Here is a 17,369-nt window from a genome sequence, read left to right on the forward strand (position 1 = left end):
GGGTCAAGAGAAAGGAGGAGCTGAATATGCCTATTTCCTTGTTCTTTTTTCTTTGGTAACCAAGAATCAAAAGATATCATTTAGAGGAAATAAATATATTTCTATTACTTGATTTATCAGTATAAAGGCATTTATAAAGAATAATAATATCAAAAAAAGTCCAGTGATGCAAGAGTGGAGAATAACAGCAAAATGAATGTCAGAGTTAATATTATGCACTGAGAGTTTGATAACTACACAACAAAGGGAACACAAAAATAACAGGAAAATTCAGGACCTGCCTACTATACTTATATTCAAACACAGACACAGAAAGAAAACATAATCTGTAATGAGTAAAATGGATCTGGATCTAGAAAGAACTAAACAGAGTATAAATGAAGCTATTATTAAAAGTACTGGTATGTCCAACAGGAATCAACATTTACAAAAATTTGCTAAGACATATATATACGCATTCACTGCAGCACTGCTTTCTCTAACAAACTGGAAACAGAATTAGGTATCAATCAGGGGAGGATGAGTCAAATTAATTACGGTGATTTAACAGAATATAGTGCAGCTATTTAAAAATTGAGTCGGATTTATACAGGGTCTAGCAGAAGTAATGCCTGCTTGAGTGTAGTTGGTAGGGTAATAAATATGTGTGTAATAATTTATAGTTTAATTTGAACATTTCACCTAAAAATGTCTATGGTGTGCTTGAGTGTGATATTGTTATGTTACAGAATGACATACTTACGATTTTGTAATAAAGGATTTTCTAATAAAATAAAGGGCATTATTTGTGCCAGACCCTGTATCTATGCAAATGTGTAGAAACTAAAATAAGAAAGATGCCGAAAAAGATCAAAAGGGGTTTTTTGTTGTTGTTATAAATACACACATCTATCAAGATATGCAAAATTTTTCTTCCAATAAAAGATACAAAAGCCCTGACTGGTCTGGCTGAGTTGGCTGGTCATTGTCCCACAAAGCAAAAGGTTACCAATTCTACTTTAGTCAGGGCACATGCCTACATTGCTGGTTTGGTACCTGGAAGGGGTGCGTATCTAAGAGAGGCAACGGATCAATGTTTCTCTCTCACACAGATGTTTCTCTCCCTCTCTTTCTCCCTCCCTTCCCCTGTCTCTAAAAATAAATAAACAAAATATTTTAAAAAATATATACAAGCGAGGCCCTGGCTGGGTGGTTCAGTTGACTGGAGCATCAGCCTGTACACCAAAAGGTTGCAGGTCTGATTCCTGGTCAGGGCACATACATAGGTTGCGGGTTCAAACACTGGTGAGGGCACATGCTGGAGGCAACCAATCGATGTTTCTCTTTCACATCAATGTTCTCCCTCCCTCCCTCTCTCTTTCTCTCCCCAGACCCCCCCACCTTCTTCTCTCTCTAAAGTCAATAAACATATCCACTGGTGAGAATTAAAGAAACACACAAAAAAAGATAAAAGAGGCCCTGGTCAGGTAGTTCACTTGGTCAGAGAATAGTACAGATACTCCAAGGTAGAGGAGGATTCCATACTCAGTCAGGGAACATACAAGAATCAACCAATGAATGCATAAATAAGTGAAACAACAAATCCATGTTTCTCTCCCCGCTCCTTTACCGCCCCCTCCCCGTGTCTAAAAAAAAAAAAAGGAAAAATTGAAATACAGAAGAAATAGTGACTCCCACAGAAAACAGAAGGTGAAGTAAGTAAGGAGGGACTTTTTTGGTACTGTTTGATGAGTTTTCTCCTTCTGTAATAGGGCAACTGGAGAGCCCTGTGTTTCCACAGACCCATGAAACTAAAATTACCTAAAGTCCTTCACTCATCTGAATACATCCTTAGAATTGTTAGATGAAATATATAATTTTAAGATCAAAAAAGGAAAAACTATAAATTTTTACACTAACAATGAAAAGAATTTATCACCTGCAACCTTTGCTGAAATACAAGATGTACTTCATCAGAAGAAAACCCAGAAGCACAGAGTGGGATGCATTAAGCAATGTGCTTTTCTAATATTATAAACCAAAATATTGTTATCAGGGGTTATAAACAGACACACAAAAAGCAATAAAATAAAAGCTCATGGGAAATAACTACAAAATTACTATCTTTCAGAAATCAAAATACTCTTAGGGGTGAAGCAAAGTTTTCTAAGAGCTCACAAGAGCTCTTTGAGGCAAGAAGAAATACTGTTCTCTTTGTCATCAGTAAATCCCCAGTACCTCAAACAGTATCTATACAACTACCATTAAGTAAATGTTGAAGTAATGACTTACACTATCGTCATAGCAGCAACAAAATATTATTAATGCTTTCAAGTTGTTATTTCCTAACCAAGTCATGACTCTAGATAGTGGGAAAATAATGTGGCCAAGGGGCTAGGAGGCAATGAGCAGAGAACAATCCTTATCAAACCAAACTGCTAAAGCAATCATGGGGCCTACAAAACGAAAGTTTTTTAAATTTCCCAGTTGATTCTGGTGTGTAACAAAACTTCCAAACCACGGAACAACCAGACTAAATGAACTTGAAGCTCTGTCTTCCAGCTCTAACCAGCCAATGATCTTGATTTTACCTAAGGTAACAATTTTCAAATTTTCTGTAAGAGACTTTGTTTCTCTTTAAATATAATACATGATATGAGTAAGTTCAGTTTTATTAGAAAACTTACTGAACTGCTAAGTTTAGAGTCCAAATTAAAAGAACTATCTGACTAGTTTCTACTGTTTGTTGAGCTAGATTTTGTTTTAATTTATATGGTATCAACATAGTTTTCAGTGATGTGACCGTAAATGTTCAACAAACATTTACTTACTGAACAGGGAGAGGGGAAACCCCCAGATTTTTATTCTAAAGGAAATGAGAATCTACCAAAAGGATTCAGAGATTGAGCGGTTGTCAAATTTCCACCTTTCAAACAAATATTGGCTCCAGTATTTAAAAAATGGTTTAGAGGAGGATGGCAAAAAATCCAGTAACAAAACTGCTACAGAAATCCAAGCAGGCATCTGACGGCCCTTGATCTCTGGGGGCAGCCAAGTGACAGTAGATAAACATTTACTGAATGCTAACAAAAAGAAAAACAGCCCTGGCCAGCCATGGCTCAGTTTGTTAGAGCACTGTCCTATAAATCAAAACGTCACAGGTCTGACTCCCAGTCAGGGCACATGCCTGGGCTGTGGGTTTGTTCCCCAGCTGGACCACAGGTGAGTGGCAATCAATCGATGTTTCTCTCTCACATCAATGTTTGTCTCCCTCTCTCCCTCCCACTCCCTCTAAAATCAGTAAGCATGTCCTAGAGTGAGGATTAAAAAACAAAAACAAAAAATTTAAGAGCAAAATAACAGAAATAAACTAGGTGCTTATTTACAAAACTATTACAGATATTGAAAAAGATGAGTGATAGGAAGAACCAGAAAAATTGATTTGGAGAATTAAGGAACAAAAACAGGGAGGGGAGAAATAATAAAGACAAGCATAAAAAGAAACCTAGGAAGAGGAAACGTGGACAAGAAGTGAGCTTTTGGTATATATTTAAACAGTTTATCATGCTCTGACTGGTGTGACTGAGTGGGTTGGGCATTGTCCCACAACCTGAAAGGTTGCCAGTTTGATTCCCAGTCAGGGCACACACCTGGGTTGCGGGTCCCCAGTTGGGGGCGTGCGAGAGGCAACTGGTTGATGTTTCTCGCACATCAATGTTTCTCACCCTCTCTTTCTTCCTCCCTCCCCCTCTCTAAAAATAAATAAATAAAATTTTTAAAAAGAAAATTTAAAAAAACAGCTTGTCTGTTGTTAGGTATTTGACTAGTAAAAATGACAGTAAACTATTATCTGTTATTAGCTCTTAGAAAATGTTAGCGCAGACTCAAGTGTTTAAAATGTTAGAATCTACTCGTTTGCTGATGGGCACTTAGGTTGTTTCCAGTACTTGGCTATTGTAAATTGTGCTGCTATGGGCAGGGGGGAGTAGGGAGGGGACAGTGAGGAGAGGGGATTACAGGAACTACTTTAAAGGACACATGGACCAAATCAAGGGGGAGGGTGGAGGTGGGGGAGGGAGGGGGGTTCGGCTGGGGTGGGGTGGAGGGATGGGGAGAAAAGGCACACAACTGTAATTGAATAACAATAAAAAATTAAAAAAAAAAAAATGTTAGAATCTACTGTTCCTGAATCCACATAACCACCAGCACATATGAATCTTTTCTTTATCTCTGACAAAGAATATCCATTTGTAATCTTTTGCCATGTGGTAGTAATCTTAAATAGACAGCATTTGTCTTCATTCTTTCCACCAAAAAACATCTTGATGTGTGACTTTAAGCCATTATCTACATACCAAGAATTACCTACTGTGCTTTCCTTTTCTTTTTTGCCAGCAGAATCATGTTATTAGCTACTGGCAAAATTTAACCTTAATTACCTCCAACAACACTACTACGTAGGGAAAATTTACTGTTTGTTTTTTTTTTTTTTTAAGAACATTCTCTCATAAAAGGGAGAGCTTTTTTTCTAATGTGTTGAGTTCCAACTGTCTCTAAAATCCTAACTCACAACTTGAATAATAATACATGTCAGTAGGAACTATAAATGAACCCCAAGAAAAAGAAATCTGAACCCATCTACATGAACCCACCTTACCTTGCCTCATCAGCATTAACTGGTGCTCATGCCTGGCTGCTTCCATTTCTGCCTCCAGCTTCTCTTTGGCTTCTCTGATATTTCTGTCAACTTGCTCACGCTGCTGCTTCTCCATTTCATCAAGAGCCTTCCATCGAGATGCATACTCAAATTCAAACGTCCCAGGCTGAGCAAAACGTGGTGGCTGTTCTCGTTCCCTACGTTTATATTTAAAAACAAACAGAAATGTATTTTTAAATAGTAAAATAACAACTAAAAATAAATACCATTTACTGGTCCCTTACAATGTTCATCAATATTCTACATAAATTGCCTCGTGGCAATACTGTGATGGCGACTTTAACAAGTTTGAGTTTAAGAAACTGTCCAAGGATGCACAAGAAATACACAATGGAACCAGGACTCAAAACTAGGCAACTGGATGCTACAACCTGTACTCCCCTAATTATCACCTTCAATAAGGCCTTTTTGGTATTCATTTAACAAACAGTGTTAGATAAGGCAATCTACAACATGAATCCAATGTGCCCTGTCTAGAATCATTTTTTTCCCCTATAAGTGGTAACTTTTAGGCATAGTAGTAAAAGCAGAGAGTTTATGAAATTCTATGTACCAAGTAAACTGGTTAGGACCAAAAATAAAGGCCTAACTTACTATAATTGTAGTTATTTGTTAATACTTGTTTCCCTTGCTATACTGTTAACTCAATAAAAACATGGTATGTCTGTTAACGGCTGTACCTCACGTACCCACCACAGTAACTAGCACACTGTATACATTTAATATTTCTTAAATAAATGATGAGCAAACAAATAACCTAAACTTCTTTAAAAATAAAATCATATGAAAATATCTGAAATTCAAAGAAATTCTTCAATTATACTTGCCTATCATAGCTTCAATTAGAAAGTACTGATAAGAACACAATCCCCACCCCACCAATAGAAGTATACATGCCTTGCATTCATAAATTTTAACTTCTATTTGGGGGTGAGGAAGAAAAGATGGGTGGGTGAGTGGGACAAAGTTTGGAGAGGTAACCAGGGAGGATGTCACAGAGGGTAAGATGCAGTAACAAGAAACAGCTTCAAGGATTATTAGAGGTATAGAAGGGAAATAAAAATTAACCATAGGCTAGGTAGTGTGATCCTAAATAACAGATTTGGATTTTGTTCTTTATAAAACACTAACTAGGAAAGCGGAAGGAATAGGGGAATCTACCACTAATTTTATGAAAGAATTATTAGTCAGTAGTTCCTAAGGCAGACTGATAATAATAAATATTATAATAATAAATATTAAAAATCCCTTTTCCTCCCAAGAGAAATACTTTTGAAACAATATGGATTTGGGGAGTTAGAAATGAATTTGAATGGTGGTTCTTATACTTTGCGAACATTTCCTTTTGAATGTAACTCTTGAGTAATAAAATTGGGACTATAACAAGATCTTACAGGTTTGCTGGGATAACTGACTCACTATATAAACAAATATTGTCTATAAATTCCACTTCTTATAAATACTTATAATTCCATTTTCTATAACGCTTATAACTCCAGTTTTTAATTCCTAAATCCAAAAGTATACTCTATTTCGAATTTGTAATGATGGGCAATAACCAGGAAAAAAAGGTCAAGAGAATAGGATATCATAGTAAGTCTTTGAAAAATGGCATGAGAAAGAGATTTAAGTGGTTATGAATTACAATTGATTACTGCTAATCCTGCTTCCCTGGAATAATTTCCTTCCTTGCTTCCGGGACACACTCTGCTAACTGTCCTCCCTACTCCTCCAATGACTTCTCTCACTCAGTCTTTGCTGATTCCTTCTGATCTTCCCAAGCTCTATATACTGGAGTATTCCAGGGTTCAGACCTTTGACACAGTTTTCTATCATATGAGATAACTCTGGCCCAGACAGCTCATCTAAAATCCAGATGAAAATGCAACTACTGACTTGACATTCCACCTGAATGTTCAAAAGTCATCTCAAACTTAACATGTTCAAAACAGAGTTCCTGATCTTCCTCCACCAGCCTGCTCCTCCCACAGGAGTCTTCAAATCATTAGTTTCCATACTTTGAACTGTTTCTCCCATATGCCCGTATCATTCAGCAAAATCCAAAGTCTACTTTCAAACTATATCCAGAATCTGACTACTTCTCACTATTACCATTGTGACTACTACTCCATGTCCACAGGCTCCTGAACTTATCTCCCTGACTCCACGCTAGGCTCTTTATAATCTACTCTAAAAACAAAGCCAGCAAGCTCCTGTTAAACTTAAGTCACTGCTCTGTTACTTTCTCCTAAAATACAAATGCCAAAATCAGCATGACAGTGTGCAAGGCCTAACAATCTGTACTCCTCCCAATATGTCACTCACTCTACCTCATCCCTACTATGCCCCCCTTGCTCACCATACTCCAGCTGAACCAGCCTCTTCACTGTTCCTGGATGCCAGAGTCCTCCCCACCTCTGTAAGCTGTACAGCCAGCTTCTCTCCCAACCTTTGAGCTGTCACCTTCAAATTGTACTGTCTCAGGTAGGCTTTCCTAACCCCATGTAAAAGAGCCATAGTGCTCTGCTCCCCAGCACCCACTTTTCCCTATCTTTTCACCACCCCCTTAACACCCCACATAGCATGACATCCTACTCTACTGTGTTCATTGAGACGTCTTCAGCACTAGGTATGTAGCACGCACTCATACTTGTCATTTGGATTACTGAAGGGAAAAACATTCAACTACACTAAAATCAAAGAATGCTAATTAAAAACAACATGCATAAAATTCCATTTTGAACAGACTATGAAATCTTAAAATCCTAATATCCATTTGTCAGGATGAAGAAAAATACTTCTATATATACACCAAGAGTATAAACTGGTATAATACTTCTAGAGAACCATTTGTCATTCTCAGTCAACTTTAAATATGCATGCTTTTTGATCTAATCGTTTATACTTCACTTTGGTGGCTCTCTAAATAGTACCTCTCACTACTTAATAGATGTTTTATAATCTTCAGTTCATTATTTTTACTTTTTTTCATTTTTGTTCTTCTATTCCATTCTATGTGTCATTATTTATTATACATCTTCCACCACCAGAAATGTAAGCATCATGAGGGCAAACACAGTGCCAAGTTGCACTGGTAACACCTAGAACAGTGACTGGCACAAAGGCATTCCAATATTTGCTCAATTCATGTTACAATTTGTTAAAAGTAAGTAAATGGTTAAAATGTATACGTACAGGCAGCTTAACATTAAAAGTTGCATTACACTGAGTGAAAAGCAATTGGTAAAATAATATACAACATTTTGAAAATAGGCTACTTTTCCTTTTTGTCTCTAAGAGATAAAACTGTGCCAAGTTATTTCTATAGAACCTCCCCTACTCAACCTCCCAAAAATGTCTCCTTTTTAATCTCTACCTTAACATAATAAACATTTTCATGATATGTAGCTTTCATTGTTACTCTAGCATAAATGTTACTGCCAGCCTCCTCCTACCTATCCGCCACTTTTACTTATACTTAGAGACTTTTCTAAGTATTCAGTTGATGTTTTAGCCATATACAAAGAAAACTAGCATTCCATGTAGACACAGCTACTCTAAGAACCATATTATATGAACGAACAGAACACCTTATAATCCAATACTGGAAAACAAATATGATATAATAAATATCCTTTATGGCACACATCTAAAATATTTTTATCACTCTGGCCAGTGTAGCTCAATTGGTTGGAGCGTCATCCCGTAACTGAAAGGTTGTCGGTTCAATTCCCAGTCAGGGAACACGCCTAGGTTATAGTTTCAGTGCCTGTTCCACATGAGTACAGGACGGAACGAATTTGTGCCGCTGTTTCACACTGATATTTCTCTCTCCCTTCTTCTCTAAAAACGCAAAGAAAAAAATATCCTTGGGTGAGAATAAAAAACATATATATATCTTTATTAATAAAAGCTTACTTATGATATTGTTGAGTTTTCTGCATTAGCTTCTCTGGCAAGCCATCTTCATCATCAAACTGCTCCATTGGCTCCACAATGACTGGACGTGGGGTCCTGGATAGGTAGAAAACATTAATAAGAATACAGTGTCTAGAATTAACATTCTCCTGGCAATTTTTTATAATTCCAAGATACGTATTTGGAAAATGTCCCTCGATAAAAAGTTCTCAGAGGTCATCATATATACTCATAAAATCAGTCAATTAGCACGAGCTGTGCCACAGATGAACAGCAAAGTCACACTAAGATGAATCCTTGTTTCTAGAGCACAGAGTCCATTCAAGATGACAGAACAGTAAACCAAGCATGAGCCTTTGTAACCACTGTAGTTAACCTTTACAAAGTACAAAGGATGACTGAGTACATAACCCATGTTTTCTATTATGTGGTGTCATGTTCTTGGATCCCAGGACATCAAACTCCCAACTCCAACCACTTCCCAGCCTCTTTCTGTATCTAACCAGTCTTGTTCAGAAAAGTCTTTCTAAAACCTTAAAAGGAGACCTAAAAGATATCAGTTAGGCAAAAGGAAAGGGGGGGGAGTCAGAAGATGTAACATATTCAAAGAGCAAGTTGAGGAGGAAGTCAAGAATAGAAAAAAAGATAATTGAAAAAAACTTTAATTAAAGTAGAAGATAAAAGATATGATTTAAAAACCCTTTATTTACCATTTTCCTAAGGAAACTCCAAAACTGACAATTCACCCTCCACCCCAAGTCCCCTTGGGGTAGATGAACTTCTCTTAGTAGTTTTAACATTTTATTTTTGTTCTCTCAACTAGTTACTGGAGGAGGCAAGCCTGTCCTATGTGACTGGACTCCAGGAAACTTACACCTGGTTTCCTCCAGACTTCATCCCACATGCATTTTTCCTGTGCTGACAGTGCTCTATATTCTTTCACGGTAACAAATCTTAGTCGGGAAAGTATAAATGCTGAGGCCTGAACTACCAAACTTTGAGGTAGTCTTGGAACCACCCCTCCCTGTTTCACCCCCAATACACCTGAAAGTACACAAATCAAATACAACTTCTGACATATTCATGTTTTTATTTTCAACCAATTTATTAACACAAATTTGAATGACAACATACCTCTAGTTTCGTGTCCTTTATTTGTTAAATAAATGTCTTTAAAAAAAGTTCTAAAACAGTTACAGCTGAATGCTCTGCCATAAACAAATGTGGAGTGTATAATTTTAGTTTTGTTTGTATTTTTATTGATATAATTCACATACCATAAAATTTGCCCTTTTAAAGTATACACTTCAGTGGTTTTTAAGTATGTACAACCATCACCACAATGTAATCCCAAAATATTTTTTAATTTTTATTGTTATTCAATTACAGCTGTATGCCTTTTCTCCCCATCCCTCTACCCCACCGCAACCGAAACCCCCCTCCTCCACCTCTACCCTCCCCTTTGATTTTGTCCATGTGTCCTTTATAGTAGTTCCTATAATCCAAAATATTTTTTTAATTGATCCTAGAGAGAGGCAGAGGGAGATAAAGAAATATCAACCTGTTGTTTCCTGTAGTTATGCATTCAGGTTGATTCTTGTATGTGCCCTGACTGGGGATCAAGACTGCTACCTTCATATCTGGACAATGCTATAACCAACTAAAATACCTGGCCACAGCCAAAACATTTTCATCATCCTAAAAAATACCCCAAAATCATTAGCCACCAATTCCCCATTCCTTTCCCCTGAGCCTCTGGCAACTACTAGTCTCTATGGCACAGACTACCTTTAAAAAATTTATTTTCATAAGTGTTACATTTTCTGGTATCATAAAATATTCTTATAAAAATACCTACTAATTGAAAAAAAGAAAAGAAAAAAAGATACTTACTAATCCACTGTATTATCAACTTGACCAATTCTCTATGAAGAAATTCAGATTTTTCCAAAATTTTATTATTAGAAACAGTGATAAACCAGAAATAAAATGATAAACCAGATATAATACACCAAACCTTTCAGTCAAAATACTTACTTCAAGTATACTTCTATTGTATCAGAGAGTCAAATAATCTTAAGATTTTTTATACCTAGTACCCAAATCCCTTCCAAAAACAAAATGACCAGTTTCTCTTACAGGAGTTATAAAAACATTAAAGTGACTTCACTTCATTCACTGGGTGTTTTATTTATTTATATGTTTGTTTGTTTTACATTAACAGAAATTTATTTTCTCACAACTCTGGAGTCTGGAAGTCCAACGCTGGTCTCTCCTAAGACCTGGGCTCTTCTCCGTGTCTTCACCTTCACTGGTATTTTTATATCTTTACCAATATAATAGATTTTTTTTAAAAAAAGAGCCTTGGCCAGTGTGGTTCAGTGGATTGAGCACCAGACTGCAAAGCAAAGGATCACTGGTTCAATTACCAGCCAGGGCAAATGGCTGGGTTTCGGGCCAGGTCCCCAGTAGGGGGCACACAAGAGGCAACCACACCCTGATGTTTCTTTCCCTCTCTATCTCCCTCCCTTCCCCTCTCTCTAAAAATAAGTAAAATCTCTCTTTAAAAAAAAAAAGAAAGAAAGAAAGAAAGATCCCTGGTTGGGTGGTTCATTTAGTTGAAGCATTGTCCTGTATGGCAGAAGGTTGCCAGTTCAATTCCCAGTCAGGACACATACCTAGGTTTTGAGTCTGAACCCCAGTCAGGGTGTGTATAGAGGAAACTGATAGATGCTTCTCTCCCTGACCCTTCCTCTTTCTCTAAAATCAATAAAAAACAGGTCTTCAGATGAGTACTTGAAAAACAAGTTATTCTTGTGTTATTACTTCTTAATTATATTTTCCATATGAACAACTATAAACCTAGTTTTGCCCCACCCTGTATTTTCATTTGACTTAACCTGCAATATCTTTAAAAACAAAAAAAGCTATAGCAAGAAAAACTGAACTACTGAGCACCTACCATGCCTGTGCAGATCTAGGGCATGAGAACCTCTAACGGTCTAGTTGTAATTCTAATGCTTAACAATGTGGATGTACCATTATCAGAGATAAAAGTTTTACTCCCCCCATTTTTCCACCTCTTATAATTTCAAAACTGCATTAATACATAATTTGCACGTACTTTTGCAATGTTAATAATTATACTGTAAAATTGTATAATCCATGTATAATACACAGTATTTTATGACAATTTAAAGGAGTTTTAAAGAGAAATTTGTATTACACAAGACGTCTACATTTAGAAACTAAATCCCTATGATACCAAACCTATAAATCACTTGAATTATCATGGATCTCTCGAGGTTCAGTCAGTCCATCGATAAATATTTGATTACTTAATAAGTATAAACATTGTATTTGGGGCCAGGAATATAAGAGTAAACAAAATAATCCCTGAAGACTTCTAGAAGACGAAAAGAGTAAACAAAATGATTATTTTAAGAAACATCAGGAAGAGTAACAGAGGGAGCCCACTTTAGATAAGGCAGTCAGGAACTCCTTTCCAGGAACTGACATTTCAGCTGAGACCCACTAATCAAACAGCAAGGAAAAGAGCATCCTGAGCTACATGAGAAAGTTTAACTAACAAAGTCCCTGAGCATAGACTCTACAGAAAGAATAAACCATTCCACCTGTACCACAACATAAAAAGGATTTAGCTTCCAACTAAATGTCACCACTTACTAGCTATGCAATCTTAAGCAAATTACTTAACATCTCTGGGCCAATTTTCACACCTGACACATGGAACAAATAATAACCAGTGTTTTGGAAATCTGAGATCATGATTATGAAATATCTGACAGATAATAAAATATTCAACACTGCCCTGGCCACGTGGCTCAGCTGGTTGGGCTTCCTCTTGCAAAACAGAAGGTCACCAGTTTGATTCCCAGTTAGGGCATGTGCCTGGGTTGCGGACATGGTCCCTGGTTGGGGTGCATGAAAGAGGGAACCAAGTAACGTTTCTCTCCCTCTCTCTAAATAAATAAAATCTTAAAACTATATATCCAACACCTTCCCTATTCCATTAAAATTGTTTTTAGCCATGGCCAGGTAGCTCAGTTAGTTGGGAGGGTTGTCCTGACACTCCAAGGTTGCAGGTTCAATCCCCAGTCAGGGCACATACAGGAATCAACCAATGAATGCAAGAATGAATAAAATAACAAATCAGTGCCTCTCTCTCTCTCTCTCAAATCGATAAATGTATTTTTAAATTGTTTTTAAATTACTCTAAAAGCTACCTGTAAGAAACAGTTAAATATTAACTAATACCTAGCTGTAAGTTTAAAAAACACCAATAAACCAAAGTAGAAGTGGGAAAAAACATATTACTCACACACCTTGCCTATTGTTTTCAATCTTTCCCTCATTCCTTCCCTCATTATAATAATTCATAACAATATAAATTATTAATAATTATTATAAGCTTACTATGTGGCCAGGAATTAATAGAATATAGGTGCTGGGCCATGACTTATACAGCTCAGTTGGGTGGGCATTGTCCTGCGAACAGTTAAGGTCACTGGTTTGATTCCTGGTTAGGACACATGCCTGGGTGACACTCCAGGTCCTCAGTTGGGGGCCTACGAGAGGCAAGCAATTGATGTTTCTCTCCCTCTCTTTCCCCTTCCCTTCCCCTCTCTTTAAAAAAATACAATCTTAAAAAAATAAAAGAATACAGATACTGGGATTATAGTGTTGAACTAAACTGAGGCCCTGGCCTTGTGGAACTTACATTCTACTGCAGAGAAATACATACAAATTAAAACAGTAAGTGCTCTAAGAAAAATAAATTGGAAAGTAAAGCATCACTCATCGCAGAGGGAATGGTTGGTTCAATATAAAACAGTCAGCTTCTCTGAGGAAATAGCATCTTAGCAAAATATGAAAAAAATAGGAGAGCAAGGCCTGTCATGATTTGGAGAAAATTCTCTAAGCAAAGAAAACAAGACCAAAGACTCAAAGAGAACAAGTTGGCAGGGATGTAAAACAGCAGACACGGCACAAATGCTTAACTATCTGAAAGTGAAAATGTCCTACAAAACACCAACTAAGCACATAGGTCAAGAAGCAGTATTTTTTTAAAAAATTGTCTTTATATCTACATTCCCCAAGCCCTAAAACAGTTGAATGATCCCAACCAATAACAAAGTAAGTGTCAGAGGTGGGCGCTGTTTCAGAGATAACAGGAATCAATGCAATAATCAAATAAAGAGCTTTTACACCAAATCCAGTCGAAGACTAAGGATGAACATCAAGAACTTCTTCATGGGCAAACTGAAAGGAAAGGCATGTTAACATGGCAACAGGTTTAATGACTATTTTAATTAGGTATTATTTTTAAATAAATGGATATACCATGTTCATGGATTGGTAAAAGTCAATATTGTGAAGATGTCAGTTTTTCCCAAAAGAGCTGTAGACTCAATGCAATTCCAAGCAAAAGCCCAGTAGAATGTTTTTTTAACTGACAGACTGATTTTACTTTTTAATGATTTTATTTATTTATTTAAAGGGGAAGGGAGGGAGAAAGAGAAGGAAAGAAACATCGATGTGAGAAACATTCTGTTGCTTCTTGCGTGCCCCCAACTGGGGACCTGCTCTGCAACCCAGGCACATGCCCTGACTGGGATCAAACCAGCAAACTTTTAGTTCTCAGGCCAGAGCTCAATCCACTGAGCCGTTATCAGCCAGCAAGATTAATTTTAAAATCAGTAAGGTTTGCCATGGCTGGTGTGGCTCAGTGGATTGAGCACTGGCCTGCAAACAAAGGTCACAGGTTCAATTCCCAGTCAGGGCAAGCGCCTGGGTTGCAGGCCAGGTCCCCATTTAGGGGAACATGAGAGATAACCACCCATTGATGATTCTCTCTCTCTCTTTCTCCCCCCCTTCCCCTCTCTCTAAAATTAAATAAGTGAAATCGTTAAAAAATAAATAAAGCCAGTCAGGTTATAAAAAGAAACAATAACCACAACAATTTGCCCTAATTGGTGTAGCTCTTGGGCGTTGTCCAGCAAACAGAAAGGTCTCGTTTGATTTCTGGTCAAGGCACATGCCTGGGTTGCAGACCAGTTCCCCAGATGAGGACGTGCCAGAAGCAAATGATCGATGATCAGTGATCAATGTTTTGCACATAGGTGTTTCTCTCCCTCTCTTCCTAAAACAAATAAATAAAATACTTTTTAAAAAGTAAAAAATAGCCCTGGCTAATGATGTAGCTCAGTGGATTGAGTGCTGGTTTGGATCCCAGTCAGGGCACATTACTGTGTTGTGGGCCATCCCAGGCTGGGGGGCGGGGGAGGGAGTGTGAAAGGGAACCGATCCATGTTTCTCTCACACTTATCGATATTTCCCTCTCTCCCTCCCTCCCCCTCCCTCTAAAAAGAAATAAATAAAACCTTAAAAAAATAAAAAATATCCAGAACAATTTGAAAAAAGACTAGAGTGGAATGATACCATCCAATTTCAAAGCTTAGGCTAAAGAAAGAAAGTACAATACAGGTATTAAAATATACTGATCGGGAGGAACCAAGATGGCGGCATAGGTAGACACACTGCGCCTCCTCGCACAACCAGAACTGACAGAGAATCGAACAGCAAGGGGGACTGACACCAAGGAAATAGAAAATAAACATTCATCCAGACTGGTAGGAGGGGCGGAGACGGGCACCGGGGTCGAGAGGACTCGCGTGGCTGTGGCGGGACTGAGACTGGAGGAGTGTGGGACAAATGGCGCAGGCAGTCCGAGCACTAGCAGACCCTGTGGCCCCACGTTTGCACAGATAAACCCAGAGGGCCGGACTCAGAGTGGCAGAGAGCACCCTGCGGCACCACATTTGCCCACAGATAAACCTGACGAACGGGGGGAGCGAAGCAGACCGCTGCGCAACCCAGGGCTCCAGCTCGGGGAAATAAAGCCTCAAACCTCTGATTGAAAACGCCTGTGGGGGTTGGGGAGGCAGCAGGAGAGACTCCCAGCCTCATGGGAGAGGTCGTTGGAGAGACCCACAGGGGCCTAGAGTGTGCACAGGCCCACTTACTCGGGAACCAGCACCAGAGTGGCCCAGTTTGATTGTGGGTATCGGAGTGAAAGATTGAAATCCGGAGGAGAGTGAGGCGGGCGCCATTGCTCCCACTCGGCCCCCCCCCCACGTACAGCGTCACAGTGCAGCCACCAGAATTACCCCGCCCCGGGGAACACCTAAGGCTCCGCCCCTTAAAGTAACAGACGCGCCAAGACAAACAAACAAAAAAAATGGCCCAAATGACAGAACACTTCAAAGCTCCTGAAAAAATACAACTAAGCGACGAAGAGATAGCCAACCTATCGGATGCACAGTTCAAAGCACTGGTTATCAATATGCTCACAGACTTGGTTGAATCTGTTCGAAAAACAGATGAAAAAATGAAGCCTATGCTAAGAGAAACAAAGGAAAATGTACAGGGAACCAATAGTGATGAGAAGGAAACTGGGACTCAAATCAATGGTATGGACCAGAAGGAAGAAACAAACATCCAACCAGAAAAGAATGAAGAAACAAGAATTCAAAAAAATGAGGACAGGCTTAGGAACGTAAAGGACATATTTAAACGTTCTAACATCCGAATTATAGGGGTACCGGAAAGAGAAGAGGAAGAACAAAAAATTGAAAACTTATTTGAACAAATAATGAAGGAGAACTTCCCTAATCTGGCAAAGGAAATGGACTTCCAGGAAGTCCAGGAAGCTCAGAGAGTCCCAAAGAAGCTGGACCTAAGGAGGAACACACCAAGGCACATCATAATTACATTACCCAAGATTAAATGCAAGAACCTACATCCAAGATTACTGTATCCAGCAAAGCTATCATTTAGAATGGAAGGGAAGATAACGTGCTTCTCAGATAAGGTCAAGTTAAAGAAGTTCATCATCACCAAGCCCTTATTATATGAAATGTTAAAGGGAGTTACCTAAGAAAAAGAAGATCAAAAATAGGAACAGTAAAAATGACAGCAAACTCAGTTATTAACAACCACACATAAAACAAAAACAAGAGCAAACTAGGAAAACAACTAGAACATGAGGGTTGTCATTAAGGGAGTGGGAGGGGGAGAGGGGGGTAAAGGTACAGAGAATAAGTAGCATAGATGATAGGTGGAAAATAGACAGGGGGAGGGTAAAAATAGTGTAGGAAATGTAGAAGCCAAAGAAATTATAAGTATGACCCATGGACATGAACTATGGGGGGGGGGGAATGTGGGAGGGAGGGGGGTGGGAAGGATGGAGTGGAGTGGGGGGGAAATGGGACAACTGTAATAGCATAATCAATAAATATATTAAAAATATATATATATATACACACTGATCAATGAAACAAGAAACAGTGCAGATGTTTTACCCAAATGTTTGATAAGATAAAAAGTAACAAAGAAGTTTTTTTTTTTCAATTAACTGTGTTAAAACAATTGGATACCTATATGAAAAAAAACTGAATTGTTACCTTATTTCATACTCAAAATGGCATCACAGGTACAAATTAAAAAGCTATAAAATTTCTCAAGAACCCTGGCCAGTGTGGCTCAGTTAGTTGGGTATCATACCACGAAGGCCACAGATTCAATTCTGTATCAGGGCACATGCATGGAATCAATCCCCAGTTGGGACACGTGCAGCCCGCAACTTATCAATGTTTCTCTCTCACATCAATGTTTCTGTCCCTGTCTTCCTCCCTCCCTTATCATCTCTCTAAACTCAATAAAAACAATTTAA

The 17,369-nt window shown here is 38.2% G+C and overlaps 1 protein-coding gene across 1 annotated transcript in view; it reads right to left on the bottom strand.

Moving 5' to 3' along the window:
- Positions 1-17,369, bottom strand: part of PSPC1 (paraspeckle component 1) — a 77,224-nt gene that overhangs the window by 48,365 nt on the left and 11,490 nt on the right. The window contains exons 3-4 of the mRNA XM_024580776.4: positions 8,615-8,710; positions 4,637-4,833 (exon numbers count right to left, since the gene is read on the bottom strand). Coding sequence (XP_024436544.2) covers positions 4,637-4,833; positions 8,615-8,710 — 293 coding nt within the window. The remainder of the gene's footprint in view (positions 1-4,636; positions 4,834-8,614; positions 8,711-17,369) is intronic.

Source organism: Desmodus rotundus, chromosome 3, assembly GCF_022682495.2.
Source record: "Desmodus rotundus isolate HL8 chromosome 3, HLdesRot8A.1, whole genome shotgun sequence".
NCBI lineage: Eukaryota > Metazoa > Chordata > Mammalia > Chiroptera > Phyllostomidae > Desmodus > Desmodus rotundus.